This window comes from Microcaecilia unicolor, chromosome 5, assembly GCF_901765095.1.
Source record: "Microcaecilia unicolor chromosome 5, aMicUni1.1, whole genome shotgun sequence".
NCBI lineage: Eukaryota > Metazoa > Chordata > Amphibia > Gymnophiona > Siphonopidae > Microcaecilia > Microcaecilia unicolor.
Window position 1 is genome coordinate 282,878,787 of NC_044035.1, and position 27,993 is coordinate 282,906,779.

At 42.4% G+C, this 27,993-nt stretch overlaps 1 protein-coding gene across 1 annotated transcript; it reads right to left on the reverse strand.

Moving 5' to 3' along the window:
* Nucleotides 1-12,464: 12,464 nt before the first annotated feature.
* Nucleotides 12,465-27,988, reverse strand: POU1F1 (POU class 1 homeobox 1). Its single transcript, XM_030205123.1, has 6 exons — nucleotides 27,838-27,988; nucleotides 21,384-21,449; nucleotides 19,306-19,530; nucleotides 18,960-19,124; nucleotides 13,162-13,222; nucleotides 12,465-12,678 (listed from the first exon to the last, which is right to left on the reverse strand). Exons 1-6 carry the CDS (start codon nucleotides 27,986-27,988, stop codon nucleotides 12,465-12,467), a joined length of 882 nt encoding a protein of 293 aa, XP_030060983.1.
* Nucleotides 27,989-27,993: the final 5 nt, after the last annotated feature.

Sequence of the window (27,993 nt, forward strand, 5' to 3'; positions counted from 1 at the left end):
AGGAGTTAATCTTGGTTTCTTCCACGTTACGGAGGAGGAACCTCAAGCTTCTGATCCCTGTAAGGTAGACTTACTGTTAAAGAGAGTCCGCAAGCCAGGGAAGGTCTTCCCCATGCATCAGGACATCAGAGATGTCATACAGGCTCAGTGGGATGCCCCTGACGCAGCGTTGAAACCTGCTAAATCTATGGTCCGCCTTTATCTGGGCCCAGAAGCTGATATGGTTCTTTTAAGTCCCCCGGTAGTGGATGCAGTGGTCACAAAATGCAATACGGTGCCAGTAGATGGGGGTAAGGCCCTTAAGGATGTGCAAGATTGCTGACTGGAGTCGTTACTCAAGTAGTTTTGATGTGTTGGTCTTAGCTGTACAAGCTGCCATTGTAGCTCCTTGGTAGCTAGAGCTTGCTTCCTGTGGTCCGAGAAGGTGCTTGACAGGGCCACTGATGATCTGTCCTCTATTGACACCAAGGTAGCTAAGCTGGAGATGGGTTTGGCTTTCTTAGCAGATGCCTTGTACAACATGTTGAAAGCTTCAGCTTAAGTTTATGGTGTTGAGAGTGACCCCTAGGAGATCTCTGGCTGAGAGGATGGTCAGCGGATGCAGCTTCTAAGTCTAAGCTCAACAAGTTTCCAAGGCTCTCTTTTGTTTGGGGAAGAGTTAAGACAAGCTGGTTTGCAGTCTCCGAGAAACTGAGAGGACCAGCCAAAAACTTCAGGACGAAGCCAGTTTTCGGGTCGCAGTGGGGGGCAAGATTTTCAGTGAGGCAGGTCATGAAAGTTGGCGCTAGAGAAACAAGAGAGAGGCATTAACTCATGTGAAAAATATAAAGATGGCAGAGGCCAGGGATGGTGTTAGGGGTTGCAATGAGTGCAGTTGTGTTTGGTTCCCTAGCCATAGAAAGCCCCAAGCCTGCTGGAAGCTGAAGGTGCAGCCTGGTAATGATTTCTGCCCTGGACCCCAGCCATGTTTAACACCAGCTCTGGCAAGATGTATATTCCAAATCTGACATAGTCACAACATAGAAAATAAAATAATTTTTTGTACCTTTTTGTTGTCTGGTCATTTTATTTTTCAAATCATATTGGTCCCAGGCTCTGGTTTCTGTTTCCTTCTCTCTTCTATTAACTGACTTGCCAGGGTCTCCTGTCTATTTGACATTTTCATCTTTTTCCATGTCCCATCATCCATCTCCCATCTCTATTTCCCTATATTTCCATGTTCAGTATCTCCCCTGTGTTCATATCCCTGCATCCATCATCATTCGTCTATGCACTCCATGCCCAGAATCTACCTTCTGTGGGGAACACACACAGCGGGGGTGACATGAAGGATGATGCAAAAAAAAAAAAACTTCCAATGGACTATACCAGTTCAAATCAGATGCTTTATTCACAGTCCATTTTACTGTGAATAAAGGTTCTGATTTGAACGGGTTTAGGGATTTGGACGTTTTTTCTGCATCATCCTTTGTGTCACCCCCTCTGTGTGTGTTTTCTTACGTTACTGGGGTGGAGGACTTTTGTTCTGTGCTTGTTGATCTTCCCTCTGCGTCCATATACCCCCCTCTCCAGTGTCCAGCATTGTATCTTTATTCCATATCCCCCACCCCCTTGTCAGGCATTGTCTCACTGTGCCCATATGTCATCCCCATACAGCATCTCACATTTGTGTCCCTGTCCCCATGCTCTCACCTAATGCCCATTATCTCCCTTCTGTATCTGTACACCTCCCTATGTCCCCTTTCTTCTTCCTCCTCCATACCAATATGTCCCTCTCCTCTCTGACCCCACCCTAACCAACTTCTCTTCCTCTCCCCTTCCCTTTATTCATCTGGCTCTTTCTCTCACTGTAAGTTCAGCATTTGACCCCCCCCCCCCCCCTCTTCCTTTATCCCCTTGTCCAGCATCTCTCTCTCTTCCCTCGAACCCCTCCCATTCCCATAGGTTCAGCATTTTTCTCCCTTTGCTCCAGCCTTCCTTACAGGTCCACATCTCTCTCAACCTCAGCCACCCTCTGCATATCCAGCACCTCTCGCCCTTTCAACCAGCCCCCTACCTGTCCAGCACCTCTCCCCCTTCCCTTCAACCTCCTGCATATCCAGCACCTTTCCTCCAGCCCCCCCCCCCCGTATCTCCAGCACCTCTGCCCTTTTCTCCAACCCCCCCCCCCCCCCCCCCCCCCCCGCATATCCAGCACCTCTCCCCTTTCCTCCAATCCCTCCAACATATCTCTTCCTTTCCCCTTGCAGGTCCGCACCTCTCCCCCTTCTCTCCAACCCCCTGCATAGCTAGCATTTCTCCCCTTTCCTCCAACCCCTCTTGCATATCCAGCACCTCTCTCCCCTCTAACCCCCCCCCTCGCAAGTCCAAAACCTCTCTCCCTAGTCCCTTCCCTCCAACCCCCTGCCCCTCACAAGTCCAGCACCTTTCCCTTCCTTTCAGCCCCCTCCATGGACCAGCAGCAGCTCCATATCTTCCTTACCCCCCTCAAGTTCAGCACCTCTGTGTCTTCCGTCCCCTTCAGGTCCAGCACCTCTCCCCATCTGCCCTGCCCCTTTCAAGGCCAGCACCCCATTGTCTTCCTCACCCTCTCCCATCCTTGCCGCAGCGCTTGCATTTATCGTTGTTGCCACAGCCTGACAGCAAGTCAAAGGTGTGGCGTCCTGCTCCGGGGCCTTCCCTCTGCTGTGCTGATGCAACTTCCTATTTACAAAGGGTGGGATGCGGCAGAGGGCCATGGAGCATGGCGCCACATCTGTGAGTTGCTGCCAGGCAGTGCCAATAGCAGAGTGCAAGCGGTGGGGTGGTAGAGGGTGAGGAAGACATGGGGGGGGGGGGGTGCTGGAATTATGGGAGGGACTGGGTCAGGCTGAAGGGATGGTGCTTTTGAATGGCCCTGAGGCAAAACTGGGTGACTCCTGCCCTGTGCCAGCCCAACGGACTTGTCTGCCACAGCTCTTGCTGCGGTCTAAGGGCTCACCTACCTTGAATCCGTGACATAATCATGGGAGCCCACAATTCACAGATATGAAAGAAAAACTCACCTCCATCATGATTAAATGAATTCTTCTGTCTTCACCGAGGAAGATTTTCTTTGATCTGCGTCTAAAGTGACACGATTTCTTTTCTCTCGCTCAAGATCAACTCTGTAAGTAACATAGTAGATGACGGCAGAAAAAGACCTGCACGGTCCATCCAGTCTGCCCAAGAAGATAAATTCATATGTGCTACTTTTTTATTTGTACAGTCCTCTTCAGTGCACAGACTGTATAAGTCTGGCCAGCCCTATCCCTGCCTCCCAACTACCAGCTCTGGCACAGACTATATAAGTCTGCCCAGCACTATTCTCGCCTCCCAACTACCAGTCCCGCCTCCCACCACCAGCTCTGGCACAGACCCTATAAGTCTGCCCAGCACTATCCCCGCCTCCCACCACCAGCTCTGGCACAGACCGTATAAGTCTACCCAGCACTATCCCCGCCGCCCAACCACCAGCCCCGGCACAGACCGTATAAGTCTGCCCAGCACTAGTCCTGCCTCCCAACCACCAGCCCCGGCACAGACCGTATAAGTCTGCCCAGCACTAGCCCTGCCTCCCAACCACCAGCTCTGCCACCCATTCTAGGCTAAGCTCCTGAGGATCCATTCCTTCTGCACAGGATTCCTTTATGTTTATCCCACGCATGTTTGAATTCCGTTACCGTTTTCATCTCCACCACCTCCCGCGGGAGGGCATTCCAAGCATCCACCACCCTCTCCGTGAAAAAATACTTCCTGGCATTCTTCTTGAGTCTGCCCCCCTTCAATCTCATTTCATGCCCTCTCGTTCTACCGCCTTCCCATCTCCAGAAAAGGTTTGTTTGCGGATTAGTAACTTTCAAATATTTGAATGTATCATATCACCCCTGTTTCTCCTTTCCTCCAGGGTATACATGTTCAAGTCCGCAAGTCTCTCCTCATACGTCTTGTAACGCAAATCCCATACCATCTTCATAGCTTTTCTTTGCACCACTTCAATTTTTTTACATCCTTAGCAAGATACGGCCTCCAAAACTGATCACAATACTCCAGGTGGGGCCTCACCAACGACTTGTACAGGGGCATCAACACCTCTTCTACTAGTCACACCTCTCTCTCTATACAGCCTAGTAACCTTCTAGCTACGGCCACCACCTTGTCACACTGTTTCATCACCTTCAGATCCTCAGATACTATCACCCCAAGATCCTTCTCCCCATCCGTACCTAGCAGACTCTCACTGCCTAACACATACGCCTCTCTTGGATTTCTACTCCCTAAGTGCATCACTTTGCATTTCTTCGCATTGAATTTTAATTGCCAAACTTTAGACCATTCTTCTAGCTTTTTCAGATCCTTTTTCATGTTTTCCACTCCCTCCGGGGTGTCCACTGTGTTACAAATCTTAGTATCATCCACAAATAGGCAAACTTTACCTTCTAACCCTTTGGCAATGTCACTCACAAATATATTGAACAGAATCGGCCCCAGCACCGATCCCTGAGGCACTCCACTACTCACCTTTCCCTCCGAGTGAACTCCATTCACCACCACCCTCTGGCGCCTGTCCGTCAACCAGTTCCTAATCCAGTTCACCACTTTGGGTCCTATCTTCAGCCCATCCAGTTTATTTAAGAGCCTCCTGTGGGGAACCGTGTCAAAAGCTTTGCTGAAATCTAAGTAGATTACGTCTATAGCACGTCCACGGTTCAATTCTCCGGTCACCCAATCAAAGAATTCAATGAGATTCATTTGGCACGATTTCCCTTTGGTAAAACCATGTTGTCTCGGATCTTGCAACTCATTTTCTTCCAGGAAATTCACTATCCTTTCCTTCAGCATCGCTTCCAATACTTTTCCAATAATCGAAGTGAGGCTTACCGGCCTGTAGTTTCCAGCTCCTTCCCTATCACCACTTTTGTGAAGAGGGACCACCTCCGCCGTTCTCCAATCCCTCGGAACCTCTCCCATTTCTAAGGATTTATTAAATATTTAAGAGGACCAGCCAGGACCTGTCTGAGCTCCCTCAATATCCTGGGGTGGATCCCATCCGGTCCCATGGCTTTGTCCACCTTTAGTTTTTCTAGTTGTTAATACACAATTTCTTCCGTGAACGGTGCTATATCCACTCCATTCTCAAATGAACTTTTGCCAATCCATCGTGGTCCTTCTCCCGGATTTTCTTCAGTAAAAACAGAACAAAAGTATCTATTTAGCAAATTTGCCTTTTCTTCATCATTATCTACATAGCGGTTTGCAGTATCTTTTAGTCTCACAATTCCCTTTTTAGTCATTCTCCTTTCACTAGTATACCTGAAGAAATTTTTGTCACCCCTCCTTACCTTTCTAGCCATTTGTTCTTCCGCTTGCGCTTTCGCCAGACGTACCTCTCTCTTGGCTTCTTTCAGTTTCCTCCGGTATTCCTCCCCGTGTTCCTCGTCTTGAGTTTTTCTGTATTTCTGGAATGCAAACTCTTTAGCCTTTATTTTCTCAGCCACTTGCTTGGAGAACCATATTGGTTTCCTTTTTCTCTTGCTTTTATTTACTTTCCTTACATAAAGGTTTGTGGCCCTATTTATAGCTTCTTTCAACCTGGACCACTGTCCTTCCACTTCTCGTATGTCCTCCCAGCCCATCAGCTCCTTCCTTAGGTATTCCCCCATTTTACTAAAGTCAGCACGCTTGAAATCCAGGACTTTGAGTTTTGAGTGGCCACCCTCCTCTTCAGCCGTCATATCAAACCAAACCATTTGATGGTCACTGCCGCCCAGGTAGGCACCCATTCGGACATTTGACACGCTATCCGCATTTGTGAGCACCAGATCCAGCGTCGCTCCCTCCCTCGTGGGTTCCATGACCATTTGTCTGAGCAGAGCACTTTGGAAAGCATCCACAATCTCTCTACTTCTATCCGATTCCGCAGTTAGTGCAATTAGTGCTTATTATCAATGTGTAGAAGGTCAGCCTATCTCTGGACAGCCTTTAGTTGTTCGCTTCATGAGAGGTTTGCTTTTGTCAAAGCCCCCTGTCAAACCTCCACCAGTCTCATGGGATCTCAACATCGTTCTCACCCTGCTGATGAAAGCTCCTTTTGAGCGACTGAGTTCCTGCCATCTGAAGTACTTGACCTGGAAGGTCATTTCTTGGTGGCTGTTACTTCAGCTCGTAGAGTCAGTGAGCTCCAAGCCCTGGTAGTGCATGCACCTTATATCAAGTTTCATCATAACAGAGTAGTCCTCCGCACTCACCCTAAGTTCTTGCCGAAGGTGGTGTTGGAGTTCCATCTGAACCAGTCAATTATCTTGCCAACATTCTTTCCCCATCCTCATACCCGCCCTGGTGAAGACAAGTTGCACACCTTGGACTGTAAGAGAGCATTGGCCTTTTACGTGGAGCGGACAAAGCCCTACAGACAGTCCGCCCAGTTGTTTGTTTCTTTTAATCCCAACAGGAGGAGAGTCACCATCGGAAAACGCACAACCTCCAGTTGGCTAGCAGACTGCATTTCCTTCGCTTATGCCCAAGCTGGGCTGTCTTTAGAGGGCCATGTCACGGCTCATAACGTTAGAGCCATGGCTGCGTCAGTCGCTCACTTAAAGTCAGTCTTTATTGAAGAAATTTGCAAGGCTACAACGTGGTCATCAGTCCGCACATTCACATCTCACTACTGCCTTCAGCAGGATACCCAATGCGACAGTCGGTTTGGGCAGTTGGTGCTGCAGAATCTGTTTGGGGTTTAGAATCCAACTCCACCCTCGTAGGCCCATTTCTGTTCTGTTCCAGGCTGCACTCTCATTTAGTTGTGTTTCTTTTCAGGTCAATCTCTGTTATGTCCTCGCCGTTGCGAGGCCCAATTGACCAATCTTCTTTGTTTTGAGTGAGCCTGGGGGCTAGGGATACCCCAGTTGTGGGTATAATCCAGCCTGCTTGTCCTCGGAGAAAATGAAGATACATACCTGTAACAGGTATTCTCCGAGGACAGCAGACTGATTATTCTCGACATTGGCTGTGTTTCAGCTACACTGCCTGCTTCAGGAGGCCAAAAACAAATCGAGATGTGCATATAATAGGTGTACACCGTTGCTGTAAATGCTGGATAAACCTGTAGAGGAGTATGGACATTCCTTTCCCTAATGAGAGGGAACAAATGTGGAGGAGAAGTGCTGCTGCTGCTACAATTGCTGAATGCTGTGACTGTTCGTAAATTGCCTTTTCTCATTAGGAAAAGGAATGTCCGTACTCCCCTATAGGTTTATCCAGCTTTGGAAGAATGAAGAGTCTGGCAGTTAAAATTTAATGCAAAGAAGTGCAGAGTGATGCACTTGGGCTGCAGAAATCCAAAAGATATGTACCAGATAGGAGGGGAGAGATTGGTATGCTTAGTTCAGGAGAAGGACCTTGAGGTGGTGGTGTCTGAGGATCTCAAGGTGACAAAACACTGCAATAAGGAAGTGGGCATGGCCAGAAGGATGATAGACTGCATAGAGAAGGGGTATAACCAGCAGAAGAAAGGAGGTGTTGATGCCCCTGTACTAGTCATCGGTGAGGCCCCACTTGGAGCTGTGTTCAGTTTTAGAGGCCATATCTTGCTAAGTATACAAAAGGACTGAAGCGGTTCAAAGAAAAGTGATGAAAATGGTATGGGATTTGCATAGCAAGACATATGAGGAGAGACTTGATAACCTGAACATGTATACATTGGAGGAAAAGAAAAATGGGGATGATGCAGACGTTCAAATATTTGAAAGGTATTTATCCACAAACAAACCTTTTCCAGAGATGGGAAGGTGGTATAACTAGAACACATGAATTGAGATTGAAGGGGGGCTGACTCAGGAATAATGTCAGGAAGTATTTTTTTTTCACTGAGATGGTGGTAGATACTTGGAATGCCTATCTGCAGGAGCTGGTGGAGATGAAAATGGTAACAGAATTCAAAAATGCATGATAAACACAAAAGAATCCTGTTTTGAAGGAATAGATCCAAAGAAGCTTAGTAGAAATTAGGTAACTGGGAAGCAGAGCCAGTACTGGGTAGACTTCTATGATGTGGGTCCTGATTGTGGCTGGACAGATTCATCTTCATAAGTTGGAGAACACGGCCAGTGCTGGGCAGATGTCTATTGTCTGTGCCCTGATCATGATGGAATAGATTTGGAGCTTTTCAGGGCCTGCAACGACAATGTCACAAGTTTTAGAATAAGGATGAACAAGGACGGTGCCAGGCAGATTTCTACAGTCTAGACCCCTGAAAATGGCAGGGACAAATCAAGATTGGGTGTGCAATATGGAATATTGCATCATAACTTATGTATTGGATTTGTCTTGTTGGGCAGACTGGATGGCTCATACAGGTCTTTGTTGTCATTTACTATGTCTACAGCAAGGGTGTATAGCTTCTTACACCTTTTATATGCATATCTGGATTTCTTTATGGACTCTTGATGCAGGCAGTATAACTGAAATACAGCACTTGTTGAGTCCCTGTACTTTTTTATGTACTATATTTATTTTATTTATTTAGATTTTGCTGATACCTTTTCAGTAGTAGCTCAAGGTGAGTTATATTCAGGTACTCTGGATATTTCTCTGGCCCAGGAGGGCTCACAATCTAAGTTTGTATCTGAGGCAATGGAGGGTTAAGTGACTTGCTCAAAATCACAAGGAGCAGCAATGAGATTTGAACTGGCCATCTCTGGATTGCAAAACCAGTGCTCTAACCACTAGGCCACTCCTCCACTGTTACTATATGTGAGCTGGTGTCAATTAAGAAGTAGTCTTTTGTAGGACATCTGTAGCCTCACTCGGGTCCTATTGGTCATCATCACTGTGTTTGTCGCTCCACTCTTCTTTCATTCATATAATACTTTCGCCCTTATGCTGTATCTCTCCCTGGGTTTTGCAGCCCAAGTGCATGGTCAGTGCTTTTTTTTTTTTTTAGCATTGAATCTTAGCTGCAAAATTGTGGAGCATTCTTCAAACTTCCACACCATCAGGACTGTCAACCCTCTTGCATATTTTGGTATCATCTGCAAAGAGGTAAGCCTTACCAGACAGCCCTATTGCAATATCACTTACAGAAACATTAAAAAGCACTGGATCAAAAATTGATCTGTGTGACACACCACTGGTAATGTCTCTTTCCTCTGAGTGAACTCCATTTATCACTTCCCTTTGTTACCTTCAACTTATCCGGTTTCTAACCCAGTCAGTCTATACCAAGGGCACACAGTTTATTTATAAGGCATTGATGCAGAACTGTTTCAAAGGACTTTGATCAAATCTAAGTACACCACAGCTAGTGCTCCCCCTTGATCCAACTATTAGGTCATCCAGACAAAGAAATTAATCAGATTTGTCTGACAAGAACTACCTCTAGTTAAACCATTCTGCCTTTGGTCTTCCAATCCACTGGATTCCAGAAACATTACTATCCTCTGTTTTTGTTTTAACCATTTCCATTAATTTATTCACCACTGAGGTCAGACTAACAGGTTTGTAGTTCCCACCCTCCTCCTTGCTTCTGCTTTTCTGGAGAGATACCACATCCACCCTTCAATCCTCTGAGACTACTCCAGACTAAATAATCATTGAAAAGGTTAGTCAGTGGAGCTACCAGAACTTCCCTAAGTTCCTTCAGTACCCTTGCATATATCCCATCTGGCCCTATTGCTTTGTCTGTCCTTTAGTTTAGCTAGCTCTCATGAATAGTCTTCTGAAAATTGGCCAAGGCCTACCATACATCCATTCCTATTAGTATGTGTCTTCTGGATTTCTACTCCTGGCCTTTCATCTGCAAACACAGAACAGAAATATTTGTTAAGCAATTCTGCTTTTTCCTTTAACAGCTTCTGTATATTATTCTCCTTCACCCTTATGCCTCACAATACCACAATTAAACTTCCTCCTATCATTATATATTAAAAAATGTTACCTTACTATTTTTAATTCCATTTGCATCTTTACTTTCCTGACTGCTATGCCAGCATCTCTTAGCTTTTCCAGATATTGATGTTTGTTTTAACATGTCTGATGGGATAAGATCTTTGCCATGTACATGGCATCTAGTGCTCCACTTTGTCATGCTTACTTCAATCTTTCTGTGCCAAGTATAATTAACATATAGAGTTCTCAGTCTGGATTAATCCATGGTATAGGTACCTTCAGCTGCATTGTCATCTTCCTGCCAGTAGAGTTCATGCTTTCCCTTCTTGTAGAATAGATGATGCTCAGTAAATGATGGGATATATCTTTGACTTGCACTAACTCTTTTATGCCTTCCCTATTGCTGAAGTATTTCTTGCTTCCAACTCATGAGCAAATTGGTTGTTGAGGACCTGTAGCAACTTCTGGAGACCAATTAAATAATTGTATTTTGCTTTCTTTCTTTTTTTCTTAGATGCTGTGATTTGAGAGAGACAACAGCTTGATTTACACACTTTGCCCCGGATTCTATAACTGGCATCTAAAGTTGCATGCGCAAATCAGCATGCGTAGCTGATTTGTGTGCACAACTTAATTAACAAGCTAATTATCACTAAGTGGCACTAGCAAGCAATTATTGGCACTAATTAGAATGTACATACAACTTTCTAAACATATTCTGTAAAGTGATGTGCATAAATTCAAATGTGTGGATCACAAAAGGGAATGTGACCAAAGGAGGGGCATGGGAAAGTCATGGGCATTCCTAAAAATTATGCGCACTGTTATAATACACCTGATCCATGCATAAATTAGGTGTGGGCATTTACACCAGGATTTAGTTGGTGTAAATTGTCACAGCTACTTTTTTAGTCACAGGGACAGGTGCTACGCATATTCTATAAACTGCGTCTAACTTTAGGCGAGGCTTATAGAATAACACTAAGCACATTTTTTTTAGCCAATTTTTCTAGGCACTATTTATAGAATCTTGTCCTTTCTGTGTGGCGTGCTATCTTTGCAGATCTGGCCATAAAGAAAAAGAGAAATAGTGATTGCTTTGTAATAGTTACCAAGGTAGTTATTTACTGACATTAGAATATCATATACTTGTAATAAATAGCTTCTGCACCACACACTAACTCCACTATGTTGCATAGGAATGCTCGTCAACTTTCTGGTCAGGAATTATTAAAAGCTGGCAGTTTCTTATTCTGCCTCGCTTAAACTAGCCTTTTTTTTTTTTTTTACTAATGCTCCTTGATCTTGGGCAAATAAGTTATTATCCCTCTACTGCCTCAAGTACAAACTTAGATTATTAGCTCTTTAGGTATAGAGAAATACCTACTGTATCTGAGTATAGCTTGTCATGAGCTAAATCTAAGTTTTCTTCCCTTGTCTTCTACAGTAGATGTATCTTCCTTTGCAAAGTTCTTTTTCTCAGCTTCACAACACCATATCCACTTGGGCATTCTGTATCAGGGTTGTGTGATAGTGTGTATGTAGTTGGGCTTTGGCACTACAAGACCAATGCAAAGTAAGTTCAGATACCAGCCAATTCAGGGCAAAGAAGCAAAAAAGAGCAGAAAATTAAAAACTCATGAGAAATGTTATTTTAATTGAATCAGTGCTTTGAATTATTGCTGCAGACAAATAAATTAGAGAATAAATAAAGCTGTAACTTGGCAGGGTTAAATAACTTTACAGAGGTAATACACATTGCTGTTCCAATATACATACACTTTCCATCCAGGAACCTGCCAAAACAAAAATTCAATATAATTTTGGTCAGAAACAAAGCTTTTTTGGGCTCTTTAACTCTTGAAAATACAGGTAAATAGCTTCATGATATTTTATCAAATTTTGATTTCCCTTTCAACAACAACTGGGCCAACACTATATATATTTCTTTCAAGGTAAGCAGCAGGGTTATGGGTTATAGTTCTGCAACTTTATTAAATCTGTGTTTTACTTTGGGAGAGTTGCATTTCAGTAGTACTATACCTAAGGTTCAGTAACATGTAAATATTGCTGAAAGTAAACCTGGGCTGGGTGAATAGGAAAGCCTTTCATTCCTTCAGCAGTTTACACCTGTGGGTTACAGAGCAGGCAACTCTTAGCTGGCCCCTAATATCAGAGAAGCAGAATACTGTTCAAATTAAAGCAATTGTTGTAAAGATGTAGTACTATTCATACTGGGGAGCAGCCATAGCAGCCCTGGGCTAGAAGGTTCTACAAATGGATGTAGTTAAGGCTAGATAGTCATATCTAAGGCTTCTGCTATCAAACACCCAGAACCAAGTCCTCTGGTTTTTAGATGTTCAGTACCATGGTCCGATGACAAAGTGACCCCCCCCCCCTCCCGCTCCCTGTTCATAGGTGCAGAGTATATTCTGATAATGCTGTGGGAAGAGAAAGTATCTACCCTACACATAATTGGTGGAAGAAGGTGTGGAGATCTTCAATCACTGTTGAGTTATGATTTAGGAATAGAGTGAGAGCCTGTACTGCTCTGAGCAGTTCTATCTACAGTCATGGTGTTCTTTTGGGAAGGAGTTAAAACTGTTCTGATGCAAACTTGTCTTCACTCGCTTTTCTCGCTGTCTTCGGTTGCAAAACCAGACTCTCACCACTTCCTTCTCGAGATTTAAACCCTCAGCCATTCTCAGAATCTCTTGGGAAGAAGGCTTACTTTGTTCACCAAAGTGTGTCTCCAAGGCTTCTTTAGCAGCAATGCTGTAAGAGTCAAATACAAGATACCATGGAAAATGACTGCTTTCAGAAGACCATGGGCTCTACATGCCTGTACTACATGAAATACACATGTGCAACTGTAAGTATGAACAAATGATGCACAAGCTTGGATACCTGTGCCTCTTTGCCACATTTTAAGCAGAGAAGATTCAAAGCATGAGGCATCCTCTTGAGGATTGGTTAACTTAACCATTCCCACTCAAGTCCTTGGAGCACACTTAGTCCCATCGGATTTTCAGGTTATCCACCATGATTATGCAAGAGAGAGATTTGCACGCACTATCTCAGTTGCCTGGAAATCTAACTCATGAATATTTATTGTGGAGATCTTGAAAGCCCGATGGGCCTAGGTATGCCCTGAGGACTGGGAATGGCTGATTTAGCTGAATGCAAAGGAGATGGGATATTCATTTTACCTAATTTTTTCTCACCATTTGTTTTAAAACAGAAGCAGGAGCTTGTTACCTTATTGTCGTCCTGCGTTTCCTTTTTCTCTCATTTGCTCCAACCTTTTCATTGTATAAAACTGTAAAAGATAGGAAGGCATTTGTGTTTCAATAGCTACAAAAAAAAAGTATAATTTCATTAAAAACAAAGGGGCAATTCTATAACTGGGTGGATAGTGAAAGCCTATTCTGTAATGGCATCTGCGCTCCCTAATTCTGTTATAGAATAGTAGCATAGCCTGGCTTTGTCGTGCCTTACATTTACATGCTTGCAGTTAACACCAGCCATAGATCTGGTGTAACTGCAGGTACTCAAATGCAGTAAGGGTGAATGTAACCTACAGTATTCTGAAAGTTTTGTGCATAAGTAGCAGCACTGCCCATGATCCACCCATGTGAATTCCCCTTGCATTTACACACTATGGCACTGAATATTCATAAGATAAAAAGTCTCAAAAGCAGTACAAATTGACAGATGGATGTTTTTTTTCTCACAGAAATGACTAAGTCACAATTTTCAAAACTCAGAATTGGGATGTTTTACTCTGCAGTTTGTCTAAATTGCAAGGGGATGAGTTGGAGATGTGTTTTGGGGTGAACTTAAAATCTCAATTTTTTTTTAGCAATAATGGAATAGAAAAGAAAGGGCCAGGGCAAAAAAGAAGTATGTTTTTATCTAGACCTGTTTCAGTCATGACTAAGACCTGAATGCACTAAAGCACCAAACGCTATTTCCAACTCGGTAAAAATTACCAAGTTAGAAATAGCTAGCAATGCTCAGAAGAAACAGGATGCAAATGAGCTGCTTGCAAAAACAGCAAGCAGCTCAATAGGAGGGGAACTAATTGATCAGCCGAGCATGCACAGAACAGCCAGTCGCTAAGTGTGGCTGCTCTGCACATACTACAGACATCGTTCATACACGCAGACAAACAGCATGTATGAAAGCAGTTTCTAGCCTTTTTTGCTTTCCACAATTTTTGACCCACAGATCCACAAACAGCTCATCCGTCTTCCACTAGTTTTAGAGGGGACGATCAAATTCCCTTTCCTTAATCCCCTGATCTCCAGTTGCAAACATAAATTGACAGATGGAGCACTCACAAAGGGCTTTTGTGAAGAAACAGTGTGTTTTAAGCCTGTAAAATGTATTCAATATTTTCCTGCCTTAATTATGTCCTGAAGTATATTTATCCTATTTGGCCAGCAGGTGGTGTTTCTTTGCTGTAAAGCTGTTAAAGAGAACTGAATGTTCTTTTCATTAGTTTAACACAAACAGGAAGCAAGATGCAATATATTTTTGAAATGTGTTATGGGCTCTGATTGGCCTGGAGCTTGAAGCTAATTTGCAGTTACTGGTTTTGAGTCCATTCTTAGCCAGGTAGAAAAGAAAGAAAGATCTCTTTGCTGAGGTTTGGTGAATTAGATGTCCTGATCTTCCCAGGTACTTTTTAAAAAGTAAACAAATGTTTAGTTAGTGTTATAATTGATCCATATGTCAGTTACCTGGTATTGTTTGCTGATTGCACATTTTCTTTTCATTGTTCAATATATTTTTAAAACAAACAATTGTTTATTGCCTCTGCCTGTCTGGACTGATAAAGAATCCTGGTGGTTTGTATGTTGGGTCTGTGAGTGATTTCTGGGAACTGTGGGACCACTGGGAGTGTGGCCCCAGTAACCTAGAAATCACTTGGGATAATTTGAGAGCGGGAGACTCACCCAGAGGTAGTTGTCACCCAGTCATTGGGAAGAAGGTGCTAGTGTAGAGCACAAGCAGCAGGTGCAGGTTGACCTGAGCTGTGCTAGGGATAAACCCAGGTGGGTGTCTAGGTGTTTAATGACAGCTTTAAAGGAAAGGATGGGGGGCAAACTCTTGCTTGAAACCCTAAATAAAATCCAGATGCAAAGATGAATGGAGGAGAGCTCAGATCAGTTTTGGACCTGAGGATAGTGTTGCAACGGGGGAAAGGCATTTTAAATAAAAGATGCAGCCAAGATGCTCTTTTTGAGTTGCAGCAAGCAGTATCTGTGCTTGAGCTCTGAGCAGTATCTGTGCTTGAGCTCTGCCTGTCTGATTCCTGTGGAAATGGAAAAGGAGACCTTCTTTATGTTTCAATAATTTTTATTGGAGAGATCACATAATAACATTTCCATCAGGAACTTTGTCAGCTTGTTTATCTAACATGGGTTGCTGCAGTAACTTAAACAGATAAGCACATCACATGGCAGTTAGCATCAAGAAAAAAAGAAAACTCGCTTCCCTTCACCACAGGTCTGATTTGCCACTTCTTTGCTCTCCAGTAAATTTTTACAGTTTCATCCCCCTCCCCCTATCCTAACCCCCCTCCCGCTCTCTCCCGCTCTCTATCACATTCTCATTTCGCAGTCCTCATGCTCTATCTTCTTTATTTCGGCATCTATGTCACATGTTCATTATTTGTCCCCTGGCATGGGGTGTAAGCGTCAGCCAGAACGGGGTCCAACAGTTCCAAAAAGTCTTGGTGATTAGTGGATTTCGGGTTTTCAGACTCGTTCTCTCAGTTCGTAGCAAGTGGATCATCTGCCCTCTCCATTGAGGTGTCGTGGGGCCTTCCGTCGATAGCCATGCCAGCAAGATTGTTTTCTTCACCATCATTATAGCTCGCGCCACAAATGCTCGGCATCCCCTTGGTAGGGGCCCGGACAGCTGTGGGTGGCCAAACAAGAGCCCGGCCTTTGCTTGCCAATTTATGGCCCAGGTGGTAGTTATCTGCTGGATCAATGCTTTCCAAAATGTCCTGACTCGTGGGCAGCCCCAAAACATGTGGCCCAGTGTTGCTCCTTCTGCTTTGCACTTGGGGCGTGCTCCATGCGGCGAGAGACCCATATGGAATGCCCATCTGGGGGGGATATATGCTCTCATTGTAAACTTAAATTGCAGTTCCCAGTATCTTGCTTGGTCCGTATTCCTGCAGTAGCCAAGGAGGTGTTCCAAGACCATTGTTGCAGTAATTTTGGCTCCCAGCTCCGCACTCCACAGGTTTGACAATGCCTCAAAATCTGGCTCTTTTGCCATGTCCTTTAAATGCCTGTGGTAGAATGTCAGTGGAACTTTCTGCTGCACTCCCAGTGAGAGTGCTGAGCCCAGCTCTTCCTGCACATCTTCTGTCATCTTGCTGGAGGCTAGCGATATAGTGCTTTAGTTGGTAGTAATGGAGCCAATCTGCTGAGCTCAGAGAAAACTGGGCCTGAAGTTTTGCCCACGGTTTGGTCTTTCCCTCTACATCTAGCACCTGCAATAGATACTCCAACCCTCTTTCCTTCCAGAGAACAAATGCTTCATGGGTCCATCCCGGCAGGAACTCCGGGTTGTCACAGATTGGAAGATACGGAGTTGTGCGGGCCGAAAATCTGGGATGACCAAACTCATCAACCTACCAACTAGAAACACCATTGAATCAATGAGAACGTTTCTAAACCTGAACTACCCAAACTGTAAAGGACTAAAATACAAATCAACATATGCATACAGCTCCTCCTACATTTGCACCCAGCTCTGGAACGCTTTACCTAGAAACATTAGAACTGTGAAAACCCGAAAAGACCTCAAGACTCACCTCTTACGGAAAGTCTACCCAGCAGACCCGAACTAATTCATGAATATAATGCATCACATTTATCAAACTAAGAAATGAACAATACTCACTCCTTTCCACATAATCCTTCAAACTGCATGAATCTTACCACTCCTGTTATAATTAAGTGTACTTCTATCCTGTATCCTACTCTGTATTGCTGATTAGAAGCTGTAGCCCCATCCCCGAAGACTTATCAGCCTCACTGGAATTACTTCTCTCTATATGGTACTATATATTCGTCCTAGAGTTGTATTCTCTTTTCCAAAACCTTATCATCTTCCCTGCACCTACTTTTATTCTATATTCCAGTCTGTATATATTCCCAGAGTTGGTACTCTCTTCTCCGGAACCTGTAAACCACATTGAGCCTACAGCTATGTGGGAAAATGTGGGATACAACTGTAATAAATAAATAAATTCTATGTATTGAAAGGAGTTTGAAAAACAAAAGTTTTGCAGGTGTCTCTCTTTGTAATTATGGGATTACACCACTGAAATCCTTGCTTTCAAGATTAACCAACAGGGAACCTCAAAGCTCCTAATAGGGAAAATACTAAAAGTATTGAAACATCCACTATTTTAGTCAGGAGTAGAGTACTATCATTGGTCCCAGTGAGGGGAAAGAAAGAAAAAAACCCCCACACAAAAACTCATATATAAATGAGAAAAACGAGTGGTATAAAAACTCTCCTTCTCCTACACTAATATTATCAATTCACAAAGAGACACCTTACCCTCAAAACTGAGAAAAACGGGAAAACCCCCGGAAAAGCTATACACAGATCAACAATTAATGACTTAAGGATCCCTCCATGTACACGAACTGATATCACATCTCCAACTTGCAATGCCGCTTAAAACTTCCAACCCCAGAATGATATAAAAATATATGTCAATCAAAAAGTCTCGTAGTACTTAGCTCGGGGCTGTAGTAGCCAGCAGAAGTAGACTATTGATATTATGTCCGGAGAGATGATCCTGTTTCAGTGAAATTTCATGACACCATCCGTGTCACCCTTCAACAAGTGCGCCTTGCTTCGCCCGATTAATAGCTGCCCCAGGAAGGGCACCAAATAGAATCCATACAGGACCTCAAAATGAAAAGGCAAACGTGATCGTGTTCGCTGATTACACTAAGCACGTTTGCCTTTTCATTTTGAGGTCCTGTATGGATTCTATTTGGTGCCCTTCCTGGGGCAGCTATTAATCGGGAACTTCAGGTCATCTACAATAAGTGTGATGTAACGGAGTAAAGCTGAACCTATAGCCGAAAGAGTTAATAAGAGTTCTCATTGGATTAAATGGCAAACAAAAGAGAAGCAGGGACAGGGAGTCTCCTTGAAATATGCCTTGCTGGATCTTGTCCAGACCACAAGTTATCTTGGCGTTAGGAATGACAAACTGTCCATCTGCATATTACCACATTTTCATAGTGAACTTGATGTATTCAATCAATCTAGGATTTATTTTGTACATTTATTATCCAGGAATGTGGGACACTGTCAAAGGCTTTCTTATAGTCAATCTATGCTATACTGAGATGTCTACTTTTCATAGCACTCGCCATAATGGCTTTATTTAACATTAACTGGTCCTGTGCTCCTTTTTTATTGCCCTTCTGTTCTATTACCCTGATGATATTAGAGTCGACGTGATCGTACATTCTGTTGGCATCTAATGCAGTGAACAACATATATACCATAGATAGACAAGTAATGGGTCTATAATTTTTAGAAATGTTAATTGGATTTTCCTGTGGAAGAAGAAATGTTTGGCCTGTGGTGTTAATTCTGGCTGCCTGACCAACTGATTTTTACATTTCATCATAGTGGAGCCAAAAGTTGGTCACTCCATCTGGACCAGTACTCTTCCAGTTTGAGGCTCTTCTGAACCTGTTTTTCAGCTCTTCTAGTATTACATCCGGCCACTCCATAGCTTTGATGTTTGCCTTCTCCAGATTCTCCTGTATGCAGGGTAACCACTTTATAATTCTTAAGGTGGTGTAGCAGGTACAGAATACCTCAGCTCAGATTTATAAGAGCATTTTCCTGCTTTTCCCTATGAATCACAGACCATGAGCCATTTTCCTGAAATGCAGAAGTTATTTAGAATAGTAAAGAAAAATGCACACACAGTATATTAATGCTGGTATTTGTTTGATGTTGTGAGAATAAGGAATCATAGTTCAGAACTATACCTCCTACTTGCTCTGCTTCATCCAACCATTTTGCTAATATTGATTTCAGTTTACAAGCATTCTTAAAGCTGAGCTGTAAATTTTCAAAACGGCAAATGGTTGTCTGACTGAACTCTGAGCCATGCACAGCTGCAAGAGCCTCCCCAACGTTTGTCTGAGTGTATCCTGTGGAAAAGTGGGGGAAAAAAACAGTGATTGCCTAATCAGGCTTAAATCTAAAGCATCTGCTTGCATGCTTAACAGCTATTGATGTTTATACTTGGCTATGAATCTTAAAATTCTACTGGTTAACTTGTACTGTATTACATTATTGACTACTGGGCTTTTATTTGTAGCAAAACCCTACCCAGCTTAATTCTTCTCACTTTGAACTCATTGGCAAACTTTTCCAGCTCTCTGATTTCGGGGGAATCCATGTCTATGGGGTCTTCAACAGGCTTGCTCTTTCTGCGAAACTCCTGTTTGAATTCTGTCACAGTAGGATTATCTCCAAGGAGCGACTGGTGCATGGGAGCAAAACTGTGACCCAGAGTACAGGAGCTGGCACTCATCAAGCAAGGGGTCAGGCTACCTATGTGAAAACCCAAAGAACAGATTATAGTACAGGGTTCTAAACTATTCACTGAACGGTGGACTAATTTACCTTGTCAATGTTATAATTAAACGATAAGCAGAGCTTATGAGAGTTCCATTTGCATAATTGCTGTTATTAACAGCAATGCTTCTATTAACAATAATTTTAAATGATACACTTAAGGTTATTGTTAATAGAAGCATTGCTGTAAATACTATGTATCATCATTTGATATTGTAGTCTCTTTTCTTAAAAGGATTTTTGGCAGTATGACAAGTATTTACTATTAGACCATTTTGATCAGGGCTGAATTTCAGAAACTAAACCTAACTGTGATTTGTTGTATCACTCCAATTTTCTTTCGTTTAACTTAGATCTTTTCAAAATGTTTTCCAATTCACCAATCCATTAGCACTTTTTATTGTTTCATGAACAAACCCTTAGTCGAGAAATGAAAGGAATTAAACATCTGCTTCTAAGCATCGTAAGGTCTATCATAGTTTCTGCTTCCACTCTCATCACTATTCTTGGCCATATTCGAGCTTCTTAGCTGACTGCATGGAATTGTCAGCCTTGGCGAAGTGATGCATGAAAAGAGCTTTGTACCTTGTAGTGTTCCAACTCCATTTACCATGTTAGGAATGGGCATACTGCATGTCTGAAGGAATCGAGTTTGGGAGATGCTTGCTGATAGCATCTCTGGGGTTGTTGGTTTGATACCTGCAACAAATAAAATAAAATGTGTTGAAAGTGAAAATTGTTGATTGCTAATATTGAGAATGGTAGATGAAATTCTGTTTTCTTAACATGAGGATGGTATGTTAAGGTCGTAATTGAAGTCCAGCTCACTTTTTTTTTTTTTTTTTATAAACTGCTTTAACCCTTCTTCCCTTGCCCTTTCCCTTTCTTTCTTTGTGATTGGTGTGCTTTCCTATTGATATTATAGTTCCTTTCTTTTTTAAAATTTTAGTTTGTACAATGTTCTGCTCGCCAGTCAGACCAGTATAGTAAGCGTAATAAAACTATAAACTATAAACATGAAAGCTTCTCTAGGGGAAACAAAACTGGATACTGAGTTTAGGCCCCTTTTTGTTTTTTTTTCTGATCATGAATGTTAATTCAACATTCAGCAGGTAGACTGATATACTGTAAATCAAGAGTAGGTCATGTTACACCTCTTTTGGTGCGGGCTCGGGCTCATTTTACAGTGGTCTTTTTTGTGTTTAAGATCTTAGAAGGCTACTGCCCAGAAGGATTATCTCAATTGATTAAATTGCAAAGTTCTACTACAGTAACTAGAAGGTGCTTCTCGCTTTTCCAAAAGTTAGAAATATGAGGTTTAAAGCATTCTTTTTCTCACTCTTTATATGTCTTGCTATGCGGCTATGGAATGATCTTCCTATTGAAATGTGTTCTTTAAGAAGTTATTTTTCCTTTCGTAAGATGGTGCAAACTTGTCTGCTTTCTGATTCTCTTAAGAAGTAGTTTTGAATAGCTTTTATAATCCTGATAAAATGTATTGGTACTCTTTTTGTATCCTGCTTAGAACATAACAAAGTTGGGTTGGGGGTCTTTTACTAAAGATTAGCTTGAGTTAACTGGAGCAGGGCCCATTTTATTCCTATGGGCCCTGCTGCAGATAACTCGAGCTAACCTTTAGTAAAAGACTCCCAAAACGTTTCTCTAGATGGCCTATTAATTAATTATATTTTTCTTTAGCAGTATGACATTTTGTTTAGACTGGCTGGTCAGCCTAATATATTATAAGGTCCAGTGCTGTACTGAATGTAGTTTGTGCAGAGCAGAGTGACCCTGCCCTGATCTCATGATGTACACTTAAAATTCCTTACCTGCCATGACCCCATAGGTAGACTGCTGGTTTCCATAGTGGCACGATGGGGCTGAGTAATGCAAGCCTGCTGATACATTTCCCAAAGAAGGCACGGTGAAGCATGTAGGGGTAGGACAGGAAAGAAAATGTTTAAGGATTCAAGATGTACTCTTTCAATAAATATAATCTTAATATTTAGTATTATACTTTCATATTAAGGTGCGTAGTTATCAACATGGGCTACTCTGAAGACATGTTATTTTATGTCTGGAAAAAAGGTGGGGGGGGGGGTTTTGGGGGGGGGTGTGGAGATGGGAAATGAGCAAGCGGCAAAATAAAGACCTGCATTCATCTATTTAGGCCTGAGCCCTTAATGCTACCGATTGACTTAGTGGTAAGGGTTCGCGCATTACCTGCGTGGTAACCATTGAGCACGCACCAAACTCAGAATTACCACCAGGTGCATGTGCTAACCAGGTGGCAATGCCGATTTGACGCATGCTGGATATGAGTAGGCCCTTACACGCCTAAATTAAAAAGCCTCTTAATCCTTTAAGCACTTTCAAAAAAAGTACATGTTGCTCTGAGCTGGTGTTATACACAATGTGAATATGTTTCCCCCTGGATGCCTTTTCCCACAAACGGCAATACAGTGTAGAATTTTGCCCCACCCAAACCACGTACTCATCATGTCCCCTCGAAATTGATGCATGATATGAATCTCCATATGTAAATGGTGGCTTGAAAAAATTGCTAGTTACAGTCTGTCCCCCGGATTCTATATAGTGTGACTTACGTTGCGTACACAAATCCAGTTGTATTCTGAATTTGTGCATGCAACTTAATTAGTTAACAAGTCAATCAGCGCCAATAATTGCCATTTAACAAGCAATTATTGACACTAATTGGCATTAATTAGAATTTATGCTCAGAACTGTCTAAGCATATTCTATACTAAGTCACATAGAGGGGCATAATCGAACGGGGCCGGACATCGATAAGGGCGGCCATCTGTAATGACGGCCCCGTAAAGCAGCGTACCCGACCGTATTATCGAAACAAGATGGCTGGCCATCTTTCGTTTTGATAATACGGTCGAGGCTGGCCAAATCTCAACATTTGAGCCGCCCCTTAGAGATCGCCGGCGTTACAGAGGGCCGCCATTGGTTTTCGCCGATAATGGAAACTAATGGCGGCCATCTCAAACCCAGCCCAATCCAAGCCATTTGGTCTTGGGAGGAGCCAGCATTTGTAGTGCACTGACCCCCCTCACATGCCAGGACACCAACCGGGCACCCTAGGAGGCACTGCAGTGGACATCACAAATTGCTCCCAGCTGCATAGCTCCCTTACCTTGGGTGCTGAGCACCCCCAAATCCACCCCAAAACCCACTCCCCACAACTGTACACCACTATTATAGCCCTTAGGGATGAAGGGGGGCACCTACATGTGGGTACAGTGGGTTTTGGGGGGGTTGGAGGGCTCACATTTACCACCACAAGTGTAACAGGTGAGGGGATGGGCCTGGGACTGCCTGCCTGAAGTGCACTGCACCCACTAAAACTGCTCCAGGGACCTGCATACTGCTGTGATGGAGCTGGGTATGACATTTGAGGCTGGCAAAAAATGTATTTACATTTTTTTGGGGGGTGTGAGGGGGTTGGTGACCGCTGGGGGAGAAAGGGGAGGTGATCCCTGATTCCCTCCGGTGGTCATCTGGTCAGTTCGGTCACCTTTTTGAGGCTTATTTTTTCCATTATCGGCCGAGGCTGGCCATCTCTTACCCATGCCCCCGTCTCGCCTTCGGTACACTGCCGACGTCCCCTTGAACTTTGGCCGGCCCTGCGACGGAAAGCAGTTGAAGCCAGCCAAAATAAGCTTTCGATTATACTGATGGGGCTGGCTTTAGGAGAAGGCCGGCCATCTCCCGATTTGTGTCGGAAGATGGCCGCCCTTCTCCTTCGAAAATAAGCAGGATAGTTGAAAAAGGGGCATGGAATGGGCAAGTCATGGGCATTTCTAAAACTATGCACGTTATAGAATGCATTTGCTCCACACCTAATTTAGGCATCGGCATTTACACTAAGTTTTAATAGACTCAAGTGCCTGCAACTAAATTTAGACACATGGAAAGGTGCTCGGCATATTATATAAACCATGTGGAAATTTAGGCTTATTCTATACAGCCTGCCTAAATTTTGGCATACTTTACAGAATATGCCTAGGTATATTTTGTTGCGATTTTTAGGCATGATATATAAAATCTAGTCCTATGTGTGTAGATGCTACTATTTATATGGGGAGATGTTTTTGAAATAGAGGCCAAAACCTATAATTGAAGGAGATAACTAATCCTGCCACGATATTGCGGGTTATTTTGTGACCGAATTTAGACATCATTATTTAGTGTGCAAGGCATCATTTGTAAATTTATCTTAAAATGTACCTGAGCTGAGGAGCCTTCTGTTGCAAGAGATGAATTATGAAATAGTGAGCAAATGCACCTTTTAAATTCAAATAGAAGACAATCAAAAACAAAAGCTGGTAGGAGCACAAAATCCGAGCAGCTCAGTTTACTAAGAGGTTCTTTTACTAAAATTGTGCACTAAAATTGTGGGCGCGCCAAACGTTAGAGACGCCAATGCATTCCTATGGGCATCTCTAACATTTAGTGCACCCACAATTTTAGTGCACGCTAAAAATGTGAGTGTGCCTTAGTAAAAGATGCCCTTAGAGCTCTGTAGTGCCCACTTGGTGGCAGCTGGCCCTTAGGAGAGCTCGTGATCTAAACACACTGAGCTTTAACTGGCATAGAAACCTTGTGATATAGAGCATATCCAGTTGTACCAGTTGTGGGCCAAGTGGGATCCTGTGCAGGCAGAAATATCTATTACTTGACTGAGGGGCCCTTTTACAAAGGTGCACTGAAAAACAGCCTGCGGTAGTGTAGACACGTGTTTTGGGCGTGCACAGAATCATTTTTCAGCACACATGTAAAAAAATGTCGTTTTTAAAAGATTTTGCCAAAAATGGATGTGCAGCAAAATGAAATTGCCGTGCGTTTATTTTGGGACCGAGACCTTACCACCAGCCATTGACCTAGTGGTAAGGTCTCACGTGGTAACCAGGCAGTAATGGTCTACACGTGTAGAATGCCGATTACTGCCTGCGCCCCAGAAAATAAAAATATATTCCGGCATGCGTAGCAGACACATGTCAAAAATGAAATTACCGCAAAGGCCACGCGGTAGCCGAGCGGTAACTTAAAATTGACGCGCATTGGGTGTGCGTAGGCACCTACACGGCTTAGTAAAAGGGCCCCTGAGAAAGAGACCAGTATGGTCTCAAAAGTTCTTATGCTGCTCAAGTCAAAGGTGTCACAACTTTAAAAGAATCCATACTACAAACAGTGGAGAAGAAATATCAGTCCAGTCTTGAAACAAGCTTTACGTACAGGTAGCAAAGCAACATTTGGCAAGAGAAGGTGTTGTGACTTCAAAATTGAAGCAATGAACTATACAGTAAGAGTAGCTTGTGAACTCCAATCTTGCCTTCCAACTGGCTTGGGTAGATTTGTCTGACAATGTACAACTGTAATTGGGTTGGAATGATATTCTTCTCTTTGGCAGTGAAATCAGTCGTCATGCTTTATCTCATCAGTACCAGAATCATGTGAGTTTTCAGTCATGTATTCAAAATAAAAACTTCACTAGAGAGTCAAGGATCATATATCATTTCAAAGAAAGCAAATATTTTAAGGAAGGTAAAAAGCCTCAGAGTTTGAACGTTAATAATGCACCTGCTTAAATACCATCAGTGGCATAAAAAACTTTCTTTAGTGCACAACAAAGTCCAGTAGAAACTTATTAAACTTGGTTAAAAAGATTTTTTACTTGAATGTTTCTAAGAGAGCTAAGGGCATTTAAAGAACATTTAAATACCATATTTTACCATGAGTTGTCTTCAGGTACCTTATGTCTCCATAAACTTCTTATCCAGGTCTGATGGTTCCTATATATATTGCCTCAGGAACCATTGAATTGCTAACAACAAGAATAATATATACACAATGGAATAATTTTTAACGTCATTTTTAGATTTGCTCTCATGCAACTCTGTGGTCCCTGAGGCAGTACATATGAATCATCAGACCTGGGAAAACAGTTCTTTAAGATACAAGTCACCACAAGATATTTTAGAGCAAGTTTCTATTAAATGGATTTTGTTGTGTATTAAAGGAAAGTTTTTATGCCAATGACAGTATTGGCATTAAGCAGTTTTATTATTCATTGCTGAATTCTGAGGTTTTTTCCTTTCCTTAAAATATTTGTGGTCTTTTAATTTATATATGATCCTTGACTCTAGTGAAGTTTATATTTTGAATAGGTGACAGTTATCCTTCACTTGCCTCATCTACCTTTTTGGATAGCTCTAAGTCTTACACATACCTCAATAATGGTACAGTTACAGTGCAAAGTGCATCAGGCAGATTATCAGGGACCGCGGTAACATGCATTTACCCAATTCTCATCCTGGTGCTGTACAAGAAAGTCCAGATAAGGATGCCAGACCCAGACAGATTGCTCCCTGCAGGTTGGGTTTCTGGGGTAAAATTCAGCACACAACAAATATGTCTTTTTCCCCCAAAGACTTTCTTGCAAGTTAAAGTTGAAATTGTCCTTCTAAATGTGATAGTGCACTACAATACTACTAGAGAATTTGTCTATATTTAAGATACATTAAAATTACCTTGTTATATTGTTACTTCACTGTTCTACAAGTGCCTGGCAAATAACAAATCATCTTCGGAGTTTCAAAGGTAGTTGATTAATTTAACTTGTATAATGCTGTCTCCAGTAATTGAAATATATGCCGGCTTATCTGGTATTGTTAATCTTGATTTATTTGTATGCTTTTCTATTTTTCTGGAAAGATGCAGTTTATGAAACAGAGCTTTTTTTCTTTATGCCAGCCACAACCTGGTTCTTTTTTAGGGTTTTGGTGTCCTGTCTTGTGTTTTGTTTTTTTTTTGTTATGTCTTCTTGCACTGTTACATTTTCACTGAGTCCTCAACACGTTGCGGTTATTTGTTGGCTGAATGTATTTTCTTTCATTTCTCACAGCTAAGGCAAATGGTTAAAAAACTTTTGGCGTATATGTTTTTAGGAGAGCTAAGGGTGCGTAAAGAACAGTTTGCCATTCTGAATCTATTTAAATTAATTTAGCAAGGTTTGAAATATTGCATCTTTACTTCAATTATATAACATACTTGAAATGTTTCTTTCACACCTTAACAATCAAGTTGAAAAATATGTTAGAGCTGCAGTGTGCCTTTCACTAAAAAGAAAAGACAGGGGTTTTCAACCCAGTCCTCAGGGCACACTCAGCCAGTCAGAGTTTTCAAAATATGGGATATCCTGAAAACTCCAACTGGCTGGATGTGCCTCAAGGACTAGGTTGAAAACCTCTAGATTAAAATATGAAACATATCAAAGATTGAAACATAAAGTGAACAGTAGATACTTAGAGAAGATGTCCTCTAAAGAAGTTATGCTGAATTTATTGCTCTCAACAAGCACTGTCAAACTCAGTATTCCTGTAGTCTGAAATGTTTTATCTGGACCCGTGCAACCTTCTCAGAAAAGGCAGATTTTGTGGTTGCTGCTTCTATGCAATCATGACTTAAATCGCATTGACAATTAACTAACTCTGTTTCTAAGATTTTTAAAAATTGTTCATATTAAGTCAGATTAGGATAGATATCTGGTTTTCAAATGGGTCCTGGAGGCAGGAAGTGCTATAGTGAGGCATATTTTCAAAGCACTTAGATCTACAAAATTACGTAGCAACCTATGGAACTTTTTAAGTCTAAGTGCTTTGAAAATGAGCCCCATAGTGACTCAGCCAAGGCACACAGAGGAGTCCATAGTAGAGAGAAGCTTTACTCTCATGTGCCAGGACCTTTCCTGAAACACAATAAAATGTGCCAATCCCTGGGGCTTCCTTCTTCTCCAGACCTTTGAGTCCACCTTTGAATGGCTGCATTGGTTCAACTACTTTTTTTGAGGTTGTCAGCCTATGCAGTCTCAATTCTACAGCATATTATAAAACTGTTTAAATAGACCTTCTAATGATCCACATATAAAACAAGATAGATAAAAAATAAATATAAGAATGCAAAAATATTGAGGAAAAGGTGGTAAATTACATTAGCAGAAAATGCTATTTTTCACCTATGTTATTGTCATTGAAATGACACATTATCTATAAAGTAAAAACTATAGTTAAAACAGTTCACAGTGTCTTCCTGTAAAATTTCTCTGCGCATCTTCCTTCTGGGTTCAAATCATGGAGCATGTGAAATAAAGCTTAAGAGAATTCTTCTACAAGCGAGTGTCTCATTTCATTCACATCACCTGTTTCTGTAACTAGGAAAGAATACACGCCAGAAAAAGAGGCTAGCAGAGTGAACAGGTACCTGTGGAAACGACATTGGTGGTGGCATGGTTGGAGACGGGCAGGAACTCGGCGGTGCTATGAGGCATTCTGAGAGGCAAAGTAGAGGAAGAATCTGGAGTAAAAGACACAAAAGGATCTGCAGTCACAAATGTTTGAAAACTCATTCCCT